Here is a 17,500-nt window from a genome sequence, read left to right as displayed (position 1 = left end):
ATCAGTTTGTTGCTTGATTCCTCTCTGTGCGTCCATTATCAATTTTTTTCTAAATGTGCCATTCAAAAGGTCCATTTGTCAAGATCAGCCAACTGCGCAATGTGACATGCGAAATAAATCGGAATTATTGCAACGCAATAGATTGGGAACAAATTAATATTCATCACAAAGTTTTGGTTATAATTTTCATGATGATTGTTTTTAAAAAATAGTTATTACCATGTCGATTTCAATATAAGTTTCCTATATAATTGAAACTCACATCAACACCGATATATTTAAATCCCTTTTTGTCAATTTTGCTCGTACATAAACAAGTGGGGATTAAGCCCTAACCGGATATTTTTTCCCCCGACATCATCAACAAGTTCATTTTTGTTGGCTGACATGAAGCAATTGCGTTGCTGAAACATTCCTTTTTTATTCAAGCTATTGCACTGTTTGTTACAATATGAACGAGGACCTCATATCTTTAAAATCAAAAATTGCTCAATTGTCTCAAGGAAGATGAAATAAGAAATTTAAATATTCAAATATTCTCTTTTGTTTTAATATTTTAAGTGATTTGGAATAATCTCAAACATTGTATTTTCTTATTCTTAATTAGACAACTCGCATCAATATAGTATTATGCATGAGTAATTTAAATTTTAGAAATTAAAATCATGTTTGTTAAAAAAAATGAAAGGCTTAATTCAAAATTTTATGTTTATTTGGGGAGGATTAATATTCGATTCTTTCATTTCTTTGTGATTTATTAAACGAGTTATTTTTACTGTCCCCAATAACACTACGAGCTTGTGAGTTATTGCACGATAAAAAATAAACCCTAAAACTTTTCATTTCTGGTAAGTCGTACTTAAAAACCCTCTTTTGGTTTATGGTTTATCACGATACAATAATATCGTGTTGAGGATCACAAATGACACCGAGTTCATGTTGGTTTTCTGGCTGAGTCCCACATCTAATCCTTCTTAGACACTTCGCTTCCATCCTTTTTCTCGACTTGATTGACACACCTTTATTATTGATGAATTATCGGATCAAATTATAGAGGTAGGTAGTTGCTTAAACATAGCATTGTTTGGGGTTGTTAGTGGATGGTTATGGTGGTAGTGATGATGATGGTGATGCTGATGATGATGGTGTTGGAGGTGGTGGTGGTAGTTGGGAACAGTGGTTGTGGTGATGATAAAGATGATGATAAGGATGAGGACGACGACTACGAAAATGATGATGTTGATGATGAATGATAATGATGATGACGATGATGATAATGATGATGATGATGATGATGATGATAATGATGATGATGATGATGATGAAGAAGACGAAGAAAAAGAAGAAGAAGATGATGATGATGCTGATGATGATGATGATGATTGAGGTGGTGCGCGTGGTGATGATGGTGGTTTTAATAGCGAAGGAGCCTAAACATTGTTATATATCATAATGTCAACGATAAAAGGTGCATACATCCAAAACCAGTATATACACATAAGCAGACAAATTCAATATTAGAATAATGATCAATCTAATATAGATAGATAAATAAAGCCTGGCGATTGAAAGGTATAACATTTTCGTAATAAAACGTAAAACTTAATGTTTACACTTGTTTGTAAATAATATCAAAATGATGTACACAGTCAAACAATGAAAATGTTGCTGCTTGAAGCTCAAAGGAAAAAATAACGATAAATATTGAATTGTAAGCTTACAATATTAATCGTTACTTTTTTTTTTCCAGTGAAACAACTTCTTTTCATAGTGTGTCGTTTAAAACGGTTTCATTTGAAGAAAATAAAATTAATCCTTCCCCAAAATCTGACCACGAGACAAAAACTATAACATTGTTCTTATTACGTTTTTTCGCCATTATTTCTTATCGAAAAGTCATTCCATGTTAAAGACATCCTCATGACAATAACCTCGTTAAATTAAAAATATTCGCCTTTTACCCTGATGGTTGATAATTCTTCTTCTTCTTCTTCTTCTTCTTCTTCTTCTTCTTCTTCTTCTTCTTCTTCTCATCTAACAACCATTATCTCTACTTATGCCGATTGACACAGCTCCACCATACTTGATATCAATGAACATTGAAAAATCCATTGAGGTAATTGTTAACATTTTAAAATCCATTAAAAAGTCTTGATGTTGTATCCTTGACAATTTTATGGCTTAATTATTCAGGTTCGCATAATCGTAATTTTAATGTCGAATCGTACTCTATTTGATAATCATATAAAAACATTTTGTCTCCTTAATTTTTATTTTTTTTTTTCGGAAAAAGAAGAATAAAGTACTATCACTATAATAAGAGGAATAAAATTAGCTTTGTTTTACTGTTAGCGTGATTTGTTTCTATTGGAAGCAAAATAATGAAAACCATTTATCAAGCAATCAAAAAATGAATGCAAAAAAGCTGGAAGTATTCGCGTTACCAAATTTTAAATACAACAAGATCACAAGTAAAACACAGTTACCTTTGATTTCTTTACACTTTTCATTATATACGTAAAAATATCTATCTAGAAATTATTTCAGGTGATTTTGGTTTAGTCACAATGACGCTGCACCCAATAATGCTAAAAAATTAAACACTGGAGTGATTAAAGGGCAATAATCAGTGGCGCAGTTTAATTCTCTCCTTACCAGCCATTTTCAAGATTTTCCCCAAAACTTCACACCCAACTAACACAAAATATATTTTTATCACTCTAACATAATAGCAGTAAAATTCTTGCGATACTTAATTTCTGTAGCAAAACATGCTCCACAACACACTGTTCATTTTCTTTAAATTTCATGAAATTTGAATGTTAAAAAAAGGTTGGTTGTATCGTAACGAATGTGACGCTTTTCCTATAGTTGATAAGGAGAGGGTTAAAGCTTCAATTTCCACAGCTCCTCCATGTTATACCCTTTGAACTTTCATTTATTGAGATTCTCTAAAAACAGCACATTGTGAATTATAGATTATAATTCAGATTTCAAGACTTGATACAAAACAATCAGATTTGCCCTGATTATTATGTCTATATATCGGAAATAATCACTGGATGCACTGACATACTCTGTAAAAAAACACATACATTTTTTTTAGCCAGAAGACTTATTTTCAGATAGTTGTCGAGCAACTGAAACCTGGAACTTCCGGGAATTTTAGGAAGACACGCTTTCTGGCTAAATATTTTTTATATGTGAGGTTTTCTTTTCTTTAGAATACGCCAGTGTAGCCAAGTTTGCTATAAGTTACCAAAAAATTGACAGTTTGTTATAGGCCAGCTCGAGTCATGGGAATATTACTATATTATTATTGTAAACAACCAATAGAGGAAATAACATTAAAAGTAACAATTGGATTGAGACTCCAACGGAAAAAAACAGACAAACACAATAGAGAACATATGGAATAAAGAAATTAACAGATATATAGAGAGTTGAAATGGATGTCTCGAGATGATTTTATTCAGATAGATTGTGGAGCGAAGCATTTATATCAATAATGATGAGAAATATAGGGTATGGAATGATGCTAGATGAAATAGAGAATAAATATATCACGGTATCAGAGAACCGAACTCAGGATCCAACTGACACTACACCCTTCGCCGAGAGAGAGAGAGAGAGAGAGAGAGAGAGAGAACGAAAGAGAGAGAGAGAGAGAAAGAAAGAAAGAAAGAGAGAGAGAGAGATAAAACGAAAGAGAGAGAGAAAGAAAGAGAGAAAGAGATAGAATGAAAGAAAGAGAGAAAGAAAGAAAGAGAGAGAGAGAGATAGAACGAAAGAGAGAGAGAAAGAAAGAAAGAGAGAGAGAGAGATAGAACGAAAGAGAGAGAGAGAAAGAAAGAAAGAGTGAGAGAGAGGGAGAGAGAGAGAGAGAGAGAGAGAGATCAGCGAGCAGACGCAATAGCCACTGAGCCATCCAACCACAAAGGATGGATGACTCAGTGGCTAGTGCGTCTGCTCGCTGATCTCTCTCTCTCTCTCTCTCTCTCTCTCTCTCTCTCTCTCTCACCAACGGAAGGTGCCATCCAATTGGTTCCTGAAATTGGCTATTTGACATCGTGATCATATATTTAATCTCTGAGTTCATATGGCACCACTCCATACCATATATTTCTCATCATTAGAGACGATTTTATATGACATGACGGACCAAACATGTGTGGACAGGTAATCCATAGCTAGATTTAATGTGTCTTTTTCTTGTTTTCACTTTTTAAAATGAATTATAGCGGCGCTTGTGATATTTTTATGTTATGCGCTTGAGCAAAAGTAGACCGAATGGATTACACAAAAACACTTTCAGCACATTTGATATATTATATTCCGCTACAAAACCACCTACTTAAAAAAAAAAACAATATAAAAGGAAACTAAAGAAGGTTGGAGATTTAGTCGAGATTAGTAGTGAAGCTTTCTCATTAATTCAGAGTGTTATTTGTTTGTTTATTATTTCCACTTAAAGAAAATTTATCTATTTTTTTTCACTTGGGCTCTTCAATTATTATTGGAAATACTATATAATCTTATTAATTAAGATGAACATAATTGCTTCAATAAAGATTCTAAAAATATTTAACATAGAATGTTTTGGGCTCAAAACCAATTTTTCAGCGAACATCAAATTAAAAATAGATATATTAATTAATCTATTTGTTGACTGAAGAAGGATTTTGCGACCGAAATGTTCCGTGTAAAGTATTTTTTTTCTTTAAAAAAAATAATCTGTTATTGTCATTTTTGTTCAATGGGTTTAACAGTCCACACATTTTAGTAGCTTTACATTCAATTAAGTTGAAACAGCTGTTTATAATTATAAGTAATATTATGAACAATTAATTGACAATAAATAAAAGTATGAGAGAAAAACTAAATTATTAAGGTTTGGTGAAACAAATGAAGAATAATTACTTTACTCCGTAATGCTCAGTTTTGAAATAAGGAAGAACAACTTATATTTGTTTTATTGTATTGGTATAAGGTTAGATTTTTGTATATATAAATATAACTTTTGTATAAACAGACACAACAATGGGGCAGCTGGATCAGCGATACGGTCTATGCTTCGTACCCGAAAGGTACCGAGTCGAATACCCGCTGCGCTGTGTGGTTTTGAGCAAGTCACCTTGCCCTAGCTCAATTTGAGGCGCTGTACTGCGGCTGACGCCTGGGTTTTTCCAGTCTTCACTTGGAATATACCCTAGAGGCAAATTTCCCCTACGGGCTGAATAAAAGGAATTTTATTATTATTCTTTTATTATTATTAATGTAATGCTGTGGTAAACTTCAAAAAGAAGAATTTAAACAAAATCAAACTTAAGCTGAAATAAAAGACCGTTGTAAAATAAAAATCATGTGATTCATGTAGCACAGAAAATTAATCGCATTCCCGGGTATTATATCACGTTAATTAATGTTAATTCAAAAAATGGAGAAGTATACATATATATTATGGACATTGATCTATAGTATGAAAACTCATTACTTCAGTCTGGTGAATTGGGGACCAAACATTAATAAATATAAAAGCAAAATCATCCAAATTGCGAAATTTGAGCACGCAATTAAATAAGTGACAAGACTGTCGTCCTAAACAAATATCATGTATTTAAATTTTGGCCACAAAACGTGTCCTATAAATATTGATCAATTAAAGTTACTCTCTTCTCTCGAAGTCCCAGGTTTGAGGGTATTTGCCAAAACGAGGGTCACTTAAATCGATCGATATTTCAAGGCGAGTTTTCTAGCCAAAATTTTAAATAAGAATTTTTAAAATTTTTATTTTCAGAGCACTGCAGTTATATATTACATGATTTAACTCAAACTTAATAATTATGGGCTTTGTTCCAAAGACCGCAGAGTCTCTTCACAATCATTCAGACAAAAAAGCTTTTTTACATCATTTATTAGATGAGTTAAAGATGAATATACGTGTCTTCTTTGCCTTATATAGATAGTATGCGCTTGGCTAAGAAGCTCATAACATTGCTATCGGAAGTATAACGGACCAACACACAAACCTGTGTGTAACCATGAACTTTTATAGTGTAGTTGATACAGTTTAGTGAGAATTACTCACAAACGCGGATGGCAAAATACAATAACAAAGGCTTGAGAGACGTCATCTTCGTTCTATCTATAGAATAAACGTCTTCAGTGTTATCAAGATTCCATGGAGGCCAATAGATTGAAAGATAATTTTGATTATTTTCTACCTGCGCGTTACTTATCTAATCATTGTAAATTGCAACAATTGAGTTTAATTATATACGGGTGTCGAACAACAATCCGATATATATATATATATATATATATATATATATATATATATATATATATATATATATATTACAAAATGAAGCATTACATACATTTATCATGTAACGGTAATAATGATATCATTTTTGAAAATAAAAGAAATATCTTTATCATCCAAGTTTACACGTTTATAATGTGTGACTCAGCGCGTGAACATGGTATTATGTCGGAATGAACAAGATGAGGAAAAGGACAATTAACTCTCTCCTTACCAGCCATTTTCAAGATTCCCCCCAAAACTTCACACCCAACTAACACAAAAATATATTTTTTATCACTCAAACACTATAGCAGTAAGTTCTTGTGATAAATAATTTCTTTAGCAAAACATACTCTACAAAACATTGTTCATTTTCTTTAGATTTTATGATGCACAAGAGAAATTTGAATAAGAAAAATGTTGGTAGTATCGTAACGAATATGACGATTTTCCTATGGTTGGTAAGGAGAGGGTTGACGTAACCAAAAAATGTGTACGGATTAGGACTTTTAAAGATTTTTGAGAATTTTACCAGTTTAAACAACTGCCGCGTTCTGGAAACACAAGTATTTAAAAATTTGGACAGAAAATTCGTCCTTCAAATACCGATCGATTTAAATAATCCTCACCTTGCGAGGTCCCAGGTTTGAGAGTTTTTACCAAGATGAGGGTCGTTTAAATCGATCGATATTTGAAAGACGAGTTGTCTGGCCAACTTTTTAAATACGTGTCTTTCCAGAGTACGGCAGTTAACTGGTTAAGAAACATAGCGCACTCTTTTTCTTCCTCCTCCTCCTCCTCCTCCTCCTCCTCCTCCTCCTCCTCCTCCTCCTCCTCCTCTTCTTCTTCTTCTTCTTCTTCTTCTTTCAGCTTATCCCACATTTTGCAGGGTTGCCATAGTATTAGAATGCAACATCTCCATGCATCTCGGCTCATAGCAGCATCTTCCTCCAGGCCCAGTTCTTTCATATCGTCAATAATTTTATATTTAACAATTAATTATGTTCAATTTTAAGCATCAGGTTCACTCCCGACATAATACCGTTCTGAGACAACAAATGCTTCTAATCCCAAATATCTAGTTAGTTCAGATATCTACGCTTTTGGATTCTATGAGTGATAAAAAGATAGAAAATTGCACGTCATGCACTTGAGGATATGACGGATTTAGAGTTGTTTTCTTTCTGGCCCTGTAGCTCTTTTGTGTTTAAAGAAAGGTAACATAAAGCTGAGTAAGGGTAGAAAAGATGAAAGCAGGCTGAATTAGATTTTTTTAACCTTTGTCCAAACCTACGGCCACAAACGTTTTACAAGGGATTGGGACTCCCGCTATGATACGCTCAAAAAGTTTCTTCCTTTGTAGAAAGCTATCTCTCGGACATGAAAAGATTGCCCCATTTATCTACAAAAAAAAAAAAAATAAATAAAAAAAAACAAAAAAAAAACAAACAAACAAATAACAACAATTCCCACTCATAAAAAAAAAGAATCAAACGAAATGAACATTTAAAAAATTAGTAAAAAAGGATTCAAAACATCTAAACGTTTGGCTGCTCTATTTGTAACAAATATAAAAGTTGCTGCTCAATAAAATAAATAACAATGTGAAATTGAATGTGGGCTTCAATTTAATAAACGAAAACAGATAATGAGAACGTTTCGGATTTCCTCTTTATCAGAAAAACAGGACGAATGAAAGACTACAGACGCATGAGATAATATGTGATAATGGCGTTGTTCAGGTGAATAAACCAAAGATAATATGTGATAATGGCGTTGTTCAGATGAATAAACCAAAGATCACGGTCCTCGAGACCAAAATAAACCCCCCAAAAAAAAACAGGACAACATTTGGATGAGGATTATAAACGTCCTATCAGCAGCTCCCACAATCAGTGCGTTAAGCTGGTCAAAGGTAACGAATTCTAAAAGACGGCGACATGAAAATAAGGCATTTATTGTAAAGAATAGTCATCAATTAGATCACAAAAAAAGATATCATTTATATATTTATATACTGAGAATGAAATGCTTCATAGTCATAGCCAGGTATAGAAAGTAACGACAAACAATGCTTCTGTATAAGGAGTTTTAGCTCTCTGTTCTAGCATAGAGAGACTTACAATTTGACCCATCGTCTCGAAACTGTATTATCTAAGGATGTAACATCAGCTTAAAATATCGAATTTTTAAAGCTTAACCTATTTAGTTAGAGTTAAAATGAATGCCTTCAGTGAAGAGAGTGTTCTGAAAACCCGTGTTTTCTCATTCTGGTTAGGATGACTTCTTCTTCTTCTTCAAGTACCAAGTCTGTGCCAGACATCGATGATCATGATACGCCATTCATCTCTCTGATCAGATAACCTCAGAAAACTAATATTACTCTTCTCTTTCTTTGTCACCCAGCTGTTCAAACTATTCAAATATGTTTTTCTTGGTCTACCTTTACTCTTTTTACCTTCTATCTTTCCTGTGAGAGGATGACTTAATCTCGATTTTCCTTATCTAGCTTATTTGGATGTAATATCAGATTGAAGTAATGGGTCATCCTAGTGCAATTGAAATAAGCCATAGAAGAAATTTTCAAACTCACTAAAGTCAAAGTTTTTCTTAGCTGTGATTCGCAGAGATAAAAAAAAAAACAACTAAAACTATCTATACTTTTTTGCTCGGCATTAATAAGTGCGAAACTCAATAGTGCACACTCTTAAAGAACTGTTACTAGTAATAAACGGAATACAACAAGGAGACAGCATAAGTCCAATACTTTTTCCTATTTTGAACACGCTCCAACGTTGCAAGAACAACGCTGGAGATTGATTCCAAACTAAAATGTATAATTTTTGCCAATATTATCAACATGACGGAAAGTGAACAAGTCATATAAATTCACAACCCCATATTTATGTAGACGTCTAATTTAAATTATACGTTTAAGAAAGATAACGAAAGATGGGATATCGGTTTAAAATGATATATACAGCCCTCTCGCAAACACCAATATGAATGCATGGATTATTCACAGGAATAAAAGAAATAATAATAGACTGAAATCAAGAAGTGAATTTTATTATTGTCTGCTTAAAGCCACCCTAAGCTATTTTTAGCCATGGAGGCACAGTTATGGAGCAGGGTGCTCCATAACTGTGCCTCCATGGCCAAAAATAGTTGAAGATTAAGAAGAGTTCTCATGCTACACTACCCAACCAGGATTTCAAATAAAAGTTTATACCAAAAATTGTTTTTTTAAAAATCGCCATGTTTAGTTCTGTTATGAAGATAAGAAGGGTAAATTTCGACATAATTTTAAAACAGAAAAAGAAATACAAGCTAACAAAGCTATGACCTACTATTTTTCAATTTTCACTAAACCCAAATGACGATCTATAGAGAGTAACTCCACGAATACGTATTCCGGCTGGTCATAGAAGACTTTTGTTTGGTGTATATCATGTTTTGCCTACACTAAAATATACCTTCTATAAATAGCCATTTCTGTACTTTTTACGTGATAAGTTATACATGAAACGGAGCTCCCAGTGCGCAGCTATAACTTTCTATTAACAACTCTACCCATTGTGGGTTAAAACGAATTGAAACAATTAAAAGTAACAATACATAGTTGACATCAACAAAAGGACCGGAAATTTGAGATGCAGTTCAAAAAATAAAGTCAAATGGATAAGTAAAAAAAAGACCCGACTAAAACCAAGATGTGTAACTGACTGTAAGCGGAAGACATCAGAATTCATTCAATCAACTTTGCTAAAATTAGTTCGTATAAAAAGTGCAAGCTAGGTTGTTTTCATGAGTTTATCCCTCTTAACTAAAATGATCACTGCTATACATTTAATATTATTCCACTATCTCTGGATGCTTCTTTCCCAGTAAAGAGATATGTTTTAAACGGGTAGGAATACGCACAAAATATTTGACCAGATATTGTTAACCAGAATCGCCGAGCATTTTGACTGAATCACATACTGTCAATGATGTAGCTCAGATTAAGTGGTCTAATACAATTAATTAAAACATCCATTGGGTATCACAACTCGTCAGGCAGGGTGAGTGCTTATGATAAATGATAAGTATTTCCAATAACAACAAAAAACCCAATAAATCACATGATACTTTAGCAAGCACGCCGTAAATTCTAGTTTCACATTAAAATCACATGGTCAGTTTTTTAGGTAAGAGACGTGTTTTTAATCCCTTAACTGCCGTATTCCGGAAAGAGTAGTATTTAAAAATTTGGCAAGAAAACTCGTTCTTCAACCGATCGATTTAAACGACCCTCATCTTGGCAAAAACTCTCAATTTTAAGATGAGGGTCATTTAAATCGATCGATGTTTGAAGGACGAGTTTTCTGGCCAATATTTAAATACTTTTTTTTTCCAGAGTAAGGCAGTTAAATGGTTAAATATTATGACGTGTATACGGCATTAAAAATAATGTCATGTTGCCGTCACAAGGGATTCGTCTATTTTGTAACTAGCTAATTATGTGATATTTCAGCTAGTGGCGTGTAAGCTGAAAGGCATCATATTACGTATAATATTATTTATCTATCATATTCTCATCAACAACCCAGCATCCACTCTTTTGTTATCAAGTTTTTATTTTTTTTTTATGTTTTAATTCAGCTCTCATTCATTAGTGGTGGGGGGGGGGTTAATGATCTTCCGCTAATGCGTTTAACCTCATTTATGTTGAAATCTAGTTTTAACGTATTGTGCAACAATTAGAAATAGAGGGAAGCGCTGTTTGGACTGAATATAAAATTTAAGATGTGACCCAAGTCTCAATAATATTATTTCGGCATGATTTCAATGCTAACATCTATAGTCAAGAATATCAAACAACAAGAGATGGCTAATACTTTGTAATTTAAAAGGGGTGGGAAATTCCCAAAGTCTGCTCTTTGAAATAATCAAACAAAAGGAGAAAAAAACTAATTTAGGAATAGGTAGAATTGCTTAATTCTTTTAAATCTATCCCAAAAAGTTTGCGATTAACTCTCACCTTACGGACCATTTTCATGAAAACTTGATTTTTTAACACTCCAACTCAAGAGTTATAAGTTCCTAACTTATACATAATTTTTGTGTAGCATAACGAGCTTTACGAAAAAAAGATTTAAAAAAAATATTGTGATGTACAAAACTTTTCTTATTAACAAAAATGTTCATTATATCGCAACAAATGTGACGGTTTTCCTGCAGTTGGTAAGGAAAGGGTTAATTCCTTAAAAATCAGCTGGTAAAGCTGATTTTCAAACGCATTTTTTCTGTACTTTTACTTTTCTCCGTGCTCAACTGTATGACATATGCCATTTAATTCATTAATCGCATAACAAAAGTATTATACATAGATTCCAGTAATACATATCATAAAATGTATTCAAATATTTATAATCATTTTTATGGTTAGTTTTAAAGGACAAGTAGTTTCTGTAAATCTTTTAGAGCATTCCATAAACAAAATAACACAGAACAATAAATTATAATAAAGTGTATACAATCGAAACAAAATGTTAACCACTGAAAAACAATGCATTTGAAGTAGCATTGGTATCAATCATAATTATAGTCGTTTTCATATCGGCACAGCACATACTACGTCTCAAAGTGTTATCATCATAATATAAATAGTAGATAAGATGATAGAAAAATAAGTTCCTGAGATAAGATAATGAATTTGTGATCTATCGTCTCAAAACGGTTCTATGTCGGGATGAACTAGGCGCTGGAAATTTAATTTAAAGTCACTACTGGATGAAACTTGGTGCATTTCCAACCCCCTGCCTCCCCCCCCCCCCAAAAAAAAAAAAACAAAAAAAAACAACAAAAAAAAACAAAAACGAAGGTCCTATTTTACATCAATTTATAACTAAATTCATTTTTTGTGTGTGTAAAAACAAAAAAGAATGTCCTATTTTATATCAATTTATAACTAAAATTATTTTTGTGTGTGTGTCCTAAGAATCCCGACAGAATTCCATTTTGAAACGGGAGGTCAAATTTATTCCTCAAAACACAACCGGATTTTTGTAAATGGGTATGCTTAAATACGTATTCAAGTAAATATGATAACAATGAAAAGTATGCTCAATTTTACCAACAGAAAATAAATTATATTATTCCACCCCTCTCCCTTAATAGTAACGCGTAATGATATAAAGTTTACAATAAAATTTGGAACGTCAAATTATCAAACCTAAAAAATAACAAGTATCATTTAAATATTTTTTTTAATGTCTTTTATTCAGAGATGACGAAATCGAAATGGATTGAGGGGTAGAATAAAAGATTTCTTACACGCTTGCTCTTTGGAATTCGAACTTTGTTCCAAACGCGCACTCGCAAGCTCTTGCTGAAGTTGAGAATATGTCCAGAATTCCAAAAAAGCAAGAGTGTCAGAATCTTATACTATTCCACCCCTCCCTTGGCAAACCCTATCATTTCTTAGTAAATACGTAATAGTTGAATAACCCGTTGAATAATATACGATTCTTTCATTTCTTAGTATTTATTAAACGAGTTATTTTTATAGTGCCAAAAACCCAACGAGCTTGCGAGTATGTGTTATTGCACGATAAAAATATAAAGAGTGTAAATAAATACAAAGAAATGAAAGAATGCTTTTATTCCATCCCTACAAGTAAAATTATTAAATATTTTGTAACCGAATGGTATCGGTTAGTACTTTTATTCACCATAATGTGTATCGTTCTCCTTCTGCTTGAATGACAATTTGACCCAAAAATAAAAACGTCGGATTTGCATTCATGCGCACCAAAAGACTATTTTTAATTGCCATCAGCTGTCTTTTTTATTCAACGCGTTCAGAGCATTATTCAACGATTACGTATTTACTAAGAAATGATAGGGTTTTCCAATGAGAAGGGTGGAATAAAAAATATTGAACGAATGCAGACTATAATATCTCATTTTATTGGTTTCGAAAAAGGTGTAAAAGTTAGCTGATTGTCAATTAAAAATAATCGTTTGGTGCGCATGAATACAAATCCAACGTTTTTCTTTTATGTGTCAAATTGTTATTCAAGCAGATGGAGAAAAACACGAATTGCGCAAATTGAAGTACTACTACCATACAATAATTGACCAATTATTGGTCACGAAATGTATAGGAATCTTACTTGAGGGGTGGAATAAATACATTCTTTCATTTCTTTGAATTATTTAGCTTGTTATTTCTTTATCGTGCAATAACACATACTCGCGAGCTGGTAGTGTTATTTGGCATGATAAAAATAACTCGTTTAAGAAATGATGTACATTCGTAAAATAAACCCAACAGATAAGTAAAAGTAAACCCCCGACAAAAAAACAAACCATATTTTGATGTGATTATTTAAACCACCTTTTTGAGCAACATGAGCTGCATTTTCCTTTAGAAAATTGGTTTTCAAACATCAAAGATTTATTTTTCTTCGTATTTCTTCTCAATGATCTCAAATCGCTTGTCAAAAGTATAAAATTATGAATTTGAATAAACATAAAAATGGATATGAACATTCATAAAGCACACTTACACGAATACAACAAATGTTTACTTCATACTGTGTAAGTCGCTTGTTCGACGTCCTTTTTGTACTAGCACCCTAAAATTATCCATCACTGTGTATAAGCAGGTAATCATTCAGTCAGATCTGAGTCTAACAAGCTGATGTGTGTAAAGTGCCTTACCCAAGCGCATAACGCCACGACCAAAGTTTTTCAAACATAGCAACCCATCCTGTTACTGACCACAAACACATAGTTTGATTTAATAACAGTCGAGAAACCGTAGTTCTGAGTCACTGTCTTCACAATCAAAGAATTCAATATCTTTGGCCTGGACTTAAAGTAAACCGTTTGTTTTTCCAAGTGGCATTGGTTTTATTAACAATTTAAATTTTGTATTTCAAAATATGTTTTGTGAATCCACCAACTTACAATACAAAAATCACGAAGTACAGTTGATAAAATGTGAGATTAGATCTCTTTAAATCTGTCCTTTGAAATCTTCACGAAATTTCTAATTTTCGTGTTCACATCTTGTTTATCAATGAAGAGAATGCGAGTCGTTCTAATTATAAGCACTAACAACGATTAGGCTTCGCCGTCGTTCAGAAGCACAATGTGATATAGAGCGGGACATCAGTATGCCGACTTAACGATGGTTTTATTAAAGTATGAAATCTCTCTGAACTGTGTCTTTAACAAGGATTAAAAAATTGACAATTTGAGTCAGAATATATTTCATGCCAATAACTAAAACTGTATGAATATATATTGTTTATTAAGTTGCAGTTTTAAAAATATAACAACAAAAAATTAACAAACAAAAAAACAACAAGTTATTGCGCTATGGGAACAACGATGATGGTTTGCATTATTACAAACAGTTTCTGCACGGTTTCCCTGGGAGCAGAAATCAGGAACTTTTTTCTCAAACGAACTCATGCATACACGCATATATAGATGTCATATCTATCATATACTTATAATATTAATACATACATATGATTATATATATATTTATATATATATATATATTTTATATATATATATATATATATATATATATATATATATATTGCAATGATGATATTTACATGTGATAAAATCTCTCCTCGAATCAACCGTATCACAATGAATTTCCTCGTCTTACCTAGTGCAGTCCATTTCAAAAGAGTACTAATTTCAGTTTTTCTTAGCATTCAATTTCTTGTAGCCTTATATCAATGCTATTATAGAATATTGTGTTCTTTTCACCTTGTGACCATGCCAGGGTAAACTATTCCTTCCGGAAGTCCTTTGTTTTTTGAAAAGCTAAATGACGTATCACTGAAAACACTAATTCAGAAAATTGTTGTAATCAAGAAATTCTCTGTATGTTATCACAGAGCACTCGTCTTGTGAAAAGGCCGGATACAATAAATAGCTCCTTTGAATGTAATAGATTATTTCAGCAAATCATGAAAAGATACAAAAATTTCACGAAAGTAAAATACGGGACACTATAAATTTAATAAATTAAATATGTCATCGTAGAATCTAAGAAGATTGTTTGTCAACAAAGTTCATTATTATTTTTAACATGTTCATTTCCGTGCTCGAAACAAAAGGATCGTTTCTGTGACATCTTGGAAACAGATATATTTAGATTCCCACTATGATAACAATGATGCAATGATTGAGATTAAGGTCAGAACGAATAACGAAATGACGTCATTCCTATTTCCAGAAGATCCGGGTGGTTCTGACACGGCTACTTTATCTACAGCCCCTGCTGGACCAGAATGTTTCTTCTTTATTTCAGAGGAAGCAGAACCGTCTTGCTTGGAAGCTGTTCCTAAAGTGAAACAAAAAAAACAAAGAAAAAGAAAAGATGTTTAGACTTCTAGATTAAGGCCTTTTACATAATTTTGACATTTTAACACATTTGTAACCAATCGTATCTTAAAGGTTTTGTGGTGAGGTAAACTAATACTGAAAATTTACTAATGGACGATTCATAGTACTCTCACTCGAGATTACTAAAATACCAAACCTAGGTCACCTCATCCGTAAGAGAACGTAAGTGCAGTGTTTACGTTCTTCAAATGCGAGAGAATGCATCAAGAAATCTTTAAACTTTAAATATAAACTTGCCTAATCGTCTATTTTGAACATATCATTATTGTATATCCGAAATTTTGATAAAATAGCATAATATCTATATAAAAAATAATGTATTTTTTAAAACTTCAGGACAACAGCTTGTTTTGTAAGGAATACAACTTATAGTAATAATAAAACGCACTGAATGAATTAAGTTATAAATAAAGGATGAATGAATAATGTTTTTAAAAGCGTTGATTATCTTGAAAATAAACAATGTAAAGTCAAGGACGACACGACATTGCTATATAATTTATTACGTAGGTAGCTGTAACGATCTTGATTATAAGTAGTGATGGCAGAGGCGACAGTGACTTATCATAACTACTGCAGAACGAGTTAATGATAAAACAGACAGCCCATTTTTGTTCCACTAAGTCAGACATCCTCAATAACTCTCAGGGTAATAACAACCCTGGCGGAATACACTAACGATTACAAGTTAATGACAGAGTCATCAAAGCGTCCGCCGTCATCACACACCCATTAATTCATATCATTCGATCCCATCGTTGTCTTTCTACATTACATTAATAATATCATAGTTACTAACGATCATACAGCCTCATCGTAAACACATTTTACTATGCAATTCATTATATAAAAGAATTGGTCGGTAGCCACAAATCTCGTCGAGAAGTAATATTATGATATCAAGACAAAATATTCTCTCTCTCTCTCTCTCTCTCTCTCTCTCTCTCTCTCTCTCTCTCTCTCTCTCGACCTATATATATATATATATCCATCTATCTATCTATCTATCTATCTATCTATCTATCTATCTATCTATCTATCTATCTATCTATCTATCTATCTATCTATCTATCTATCTATCTATCTATCTACCTCTCTCTTCTTTTTCGCCCTCTATCTATAACTATACATCTATCCATAGCTATCTCCCTCTCTCTCTCTCTCTCTCTCTCCCTCTCTCTCTCTCTCTCTCTCTCTATCCATCTACCTATCTGCTATCTATACGTACACCCAATCAACAATATATGGAAGGATACCACGCTCCTTTGGGTATTGGTTTTTCTTTCTTTGCACCCAGAGAATTAATTTCAAACTGTCAAGTTGTTGCTTTTCGTACCAGTAATCATTCACAAGCAGTTGCTTCCTATGGTCAGATATCAAGTCACATCAGCGTTGATTGAGGAAATGCCTTCCTCAATATTGCAACGCTGAGCCACAAATACCAAAATTAAATGTCGATTCGAGTAACCCATTTTAAAAATAACCTTTCACATTTGCTTTTGGTATTTGTGGCTCAGCGTTGCAATATTGAGGAAGGCCAGAGACCGGATCGGTGACAATGATTGCAAGACTCTGGCCCTGGCCTTGTGCCCTTCAGTAAGGCACTATACCTGCATTTCCCCAATAGACGCTGATGTAGACGTCTATAGTCCATTATGATGTAAAGACGTGTTTAAAATAAAAATTGAAGCTCGTACCTCGTTTCACGTTTGTTGTGTCAGCTGCTTTTGCACCAATGAAACAAGAAGAGAAAACAAAAGATTAAAAAGA

General features: G+C 32.8%; 1 protein-coding gene across 2 annotated transcripts in view; it reads right to left on the bottom strand.

Annotated features, from left to right (window-relative positions):
• Positions 1-14,926: 14,926 nt before the first annotated feature.
• LOC144966506 (zwei Ig domain protein zig-8-like) overlaps positions 14,927-17,500 on the bottom strand; it is a 363,782-nt gene continuing 361,208 nt past the window's right edge. The window contains exons 11-12 of one of the 2 annotated variants that reach the window (XM_078903125.1): positions 17,428-17,454; positions 14,927-15,668 (exon numbers count right to left, since the gene is read on the bottom strand). In XM_078903125.1, coding sequence (XP_078759251.1) covers positions 15,487-15,668; positions 17,428-17,454 — 209 coding nt within the window. In that variant the 3' untranslated portion in view covers positions 14,927-15,486. The remainder of the gene's footprint in view (positions 15,669-17,427; positions 17,455-17,500) is intronic. The other variant, XM_078903126.1, reaches the window with a different exon arrangement.

This window comes from Berghia stephanieae, chromosome 2, assembly GCF_034508935.2.
Source record: "Berghia stephanieae isolate SIO BIC M18660-M18661 chromosome 2, UCSD_Bste_1.3, whole genome shotgun sequence".
NCBI classification, from domain to species: Eukaryota; Metazoa; Mollusca; class Gastropoda; order Nudibranchia; family Aeolidiidae; genus Berghia; species Berghia stephanieae.
The sequence above is the reverse complement of the archived record's forward strand: the minus strand, read 5'-3'. Positions and strand labels throughout refer to the sequence as shown.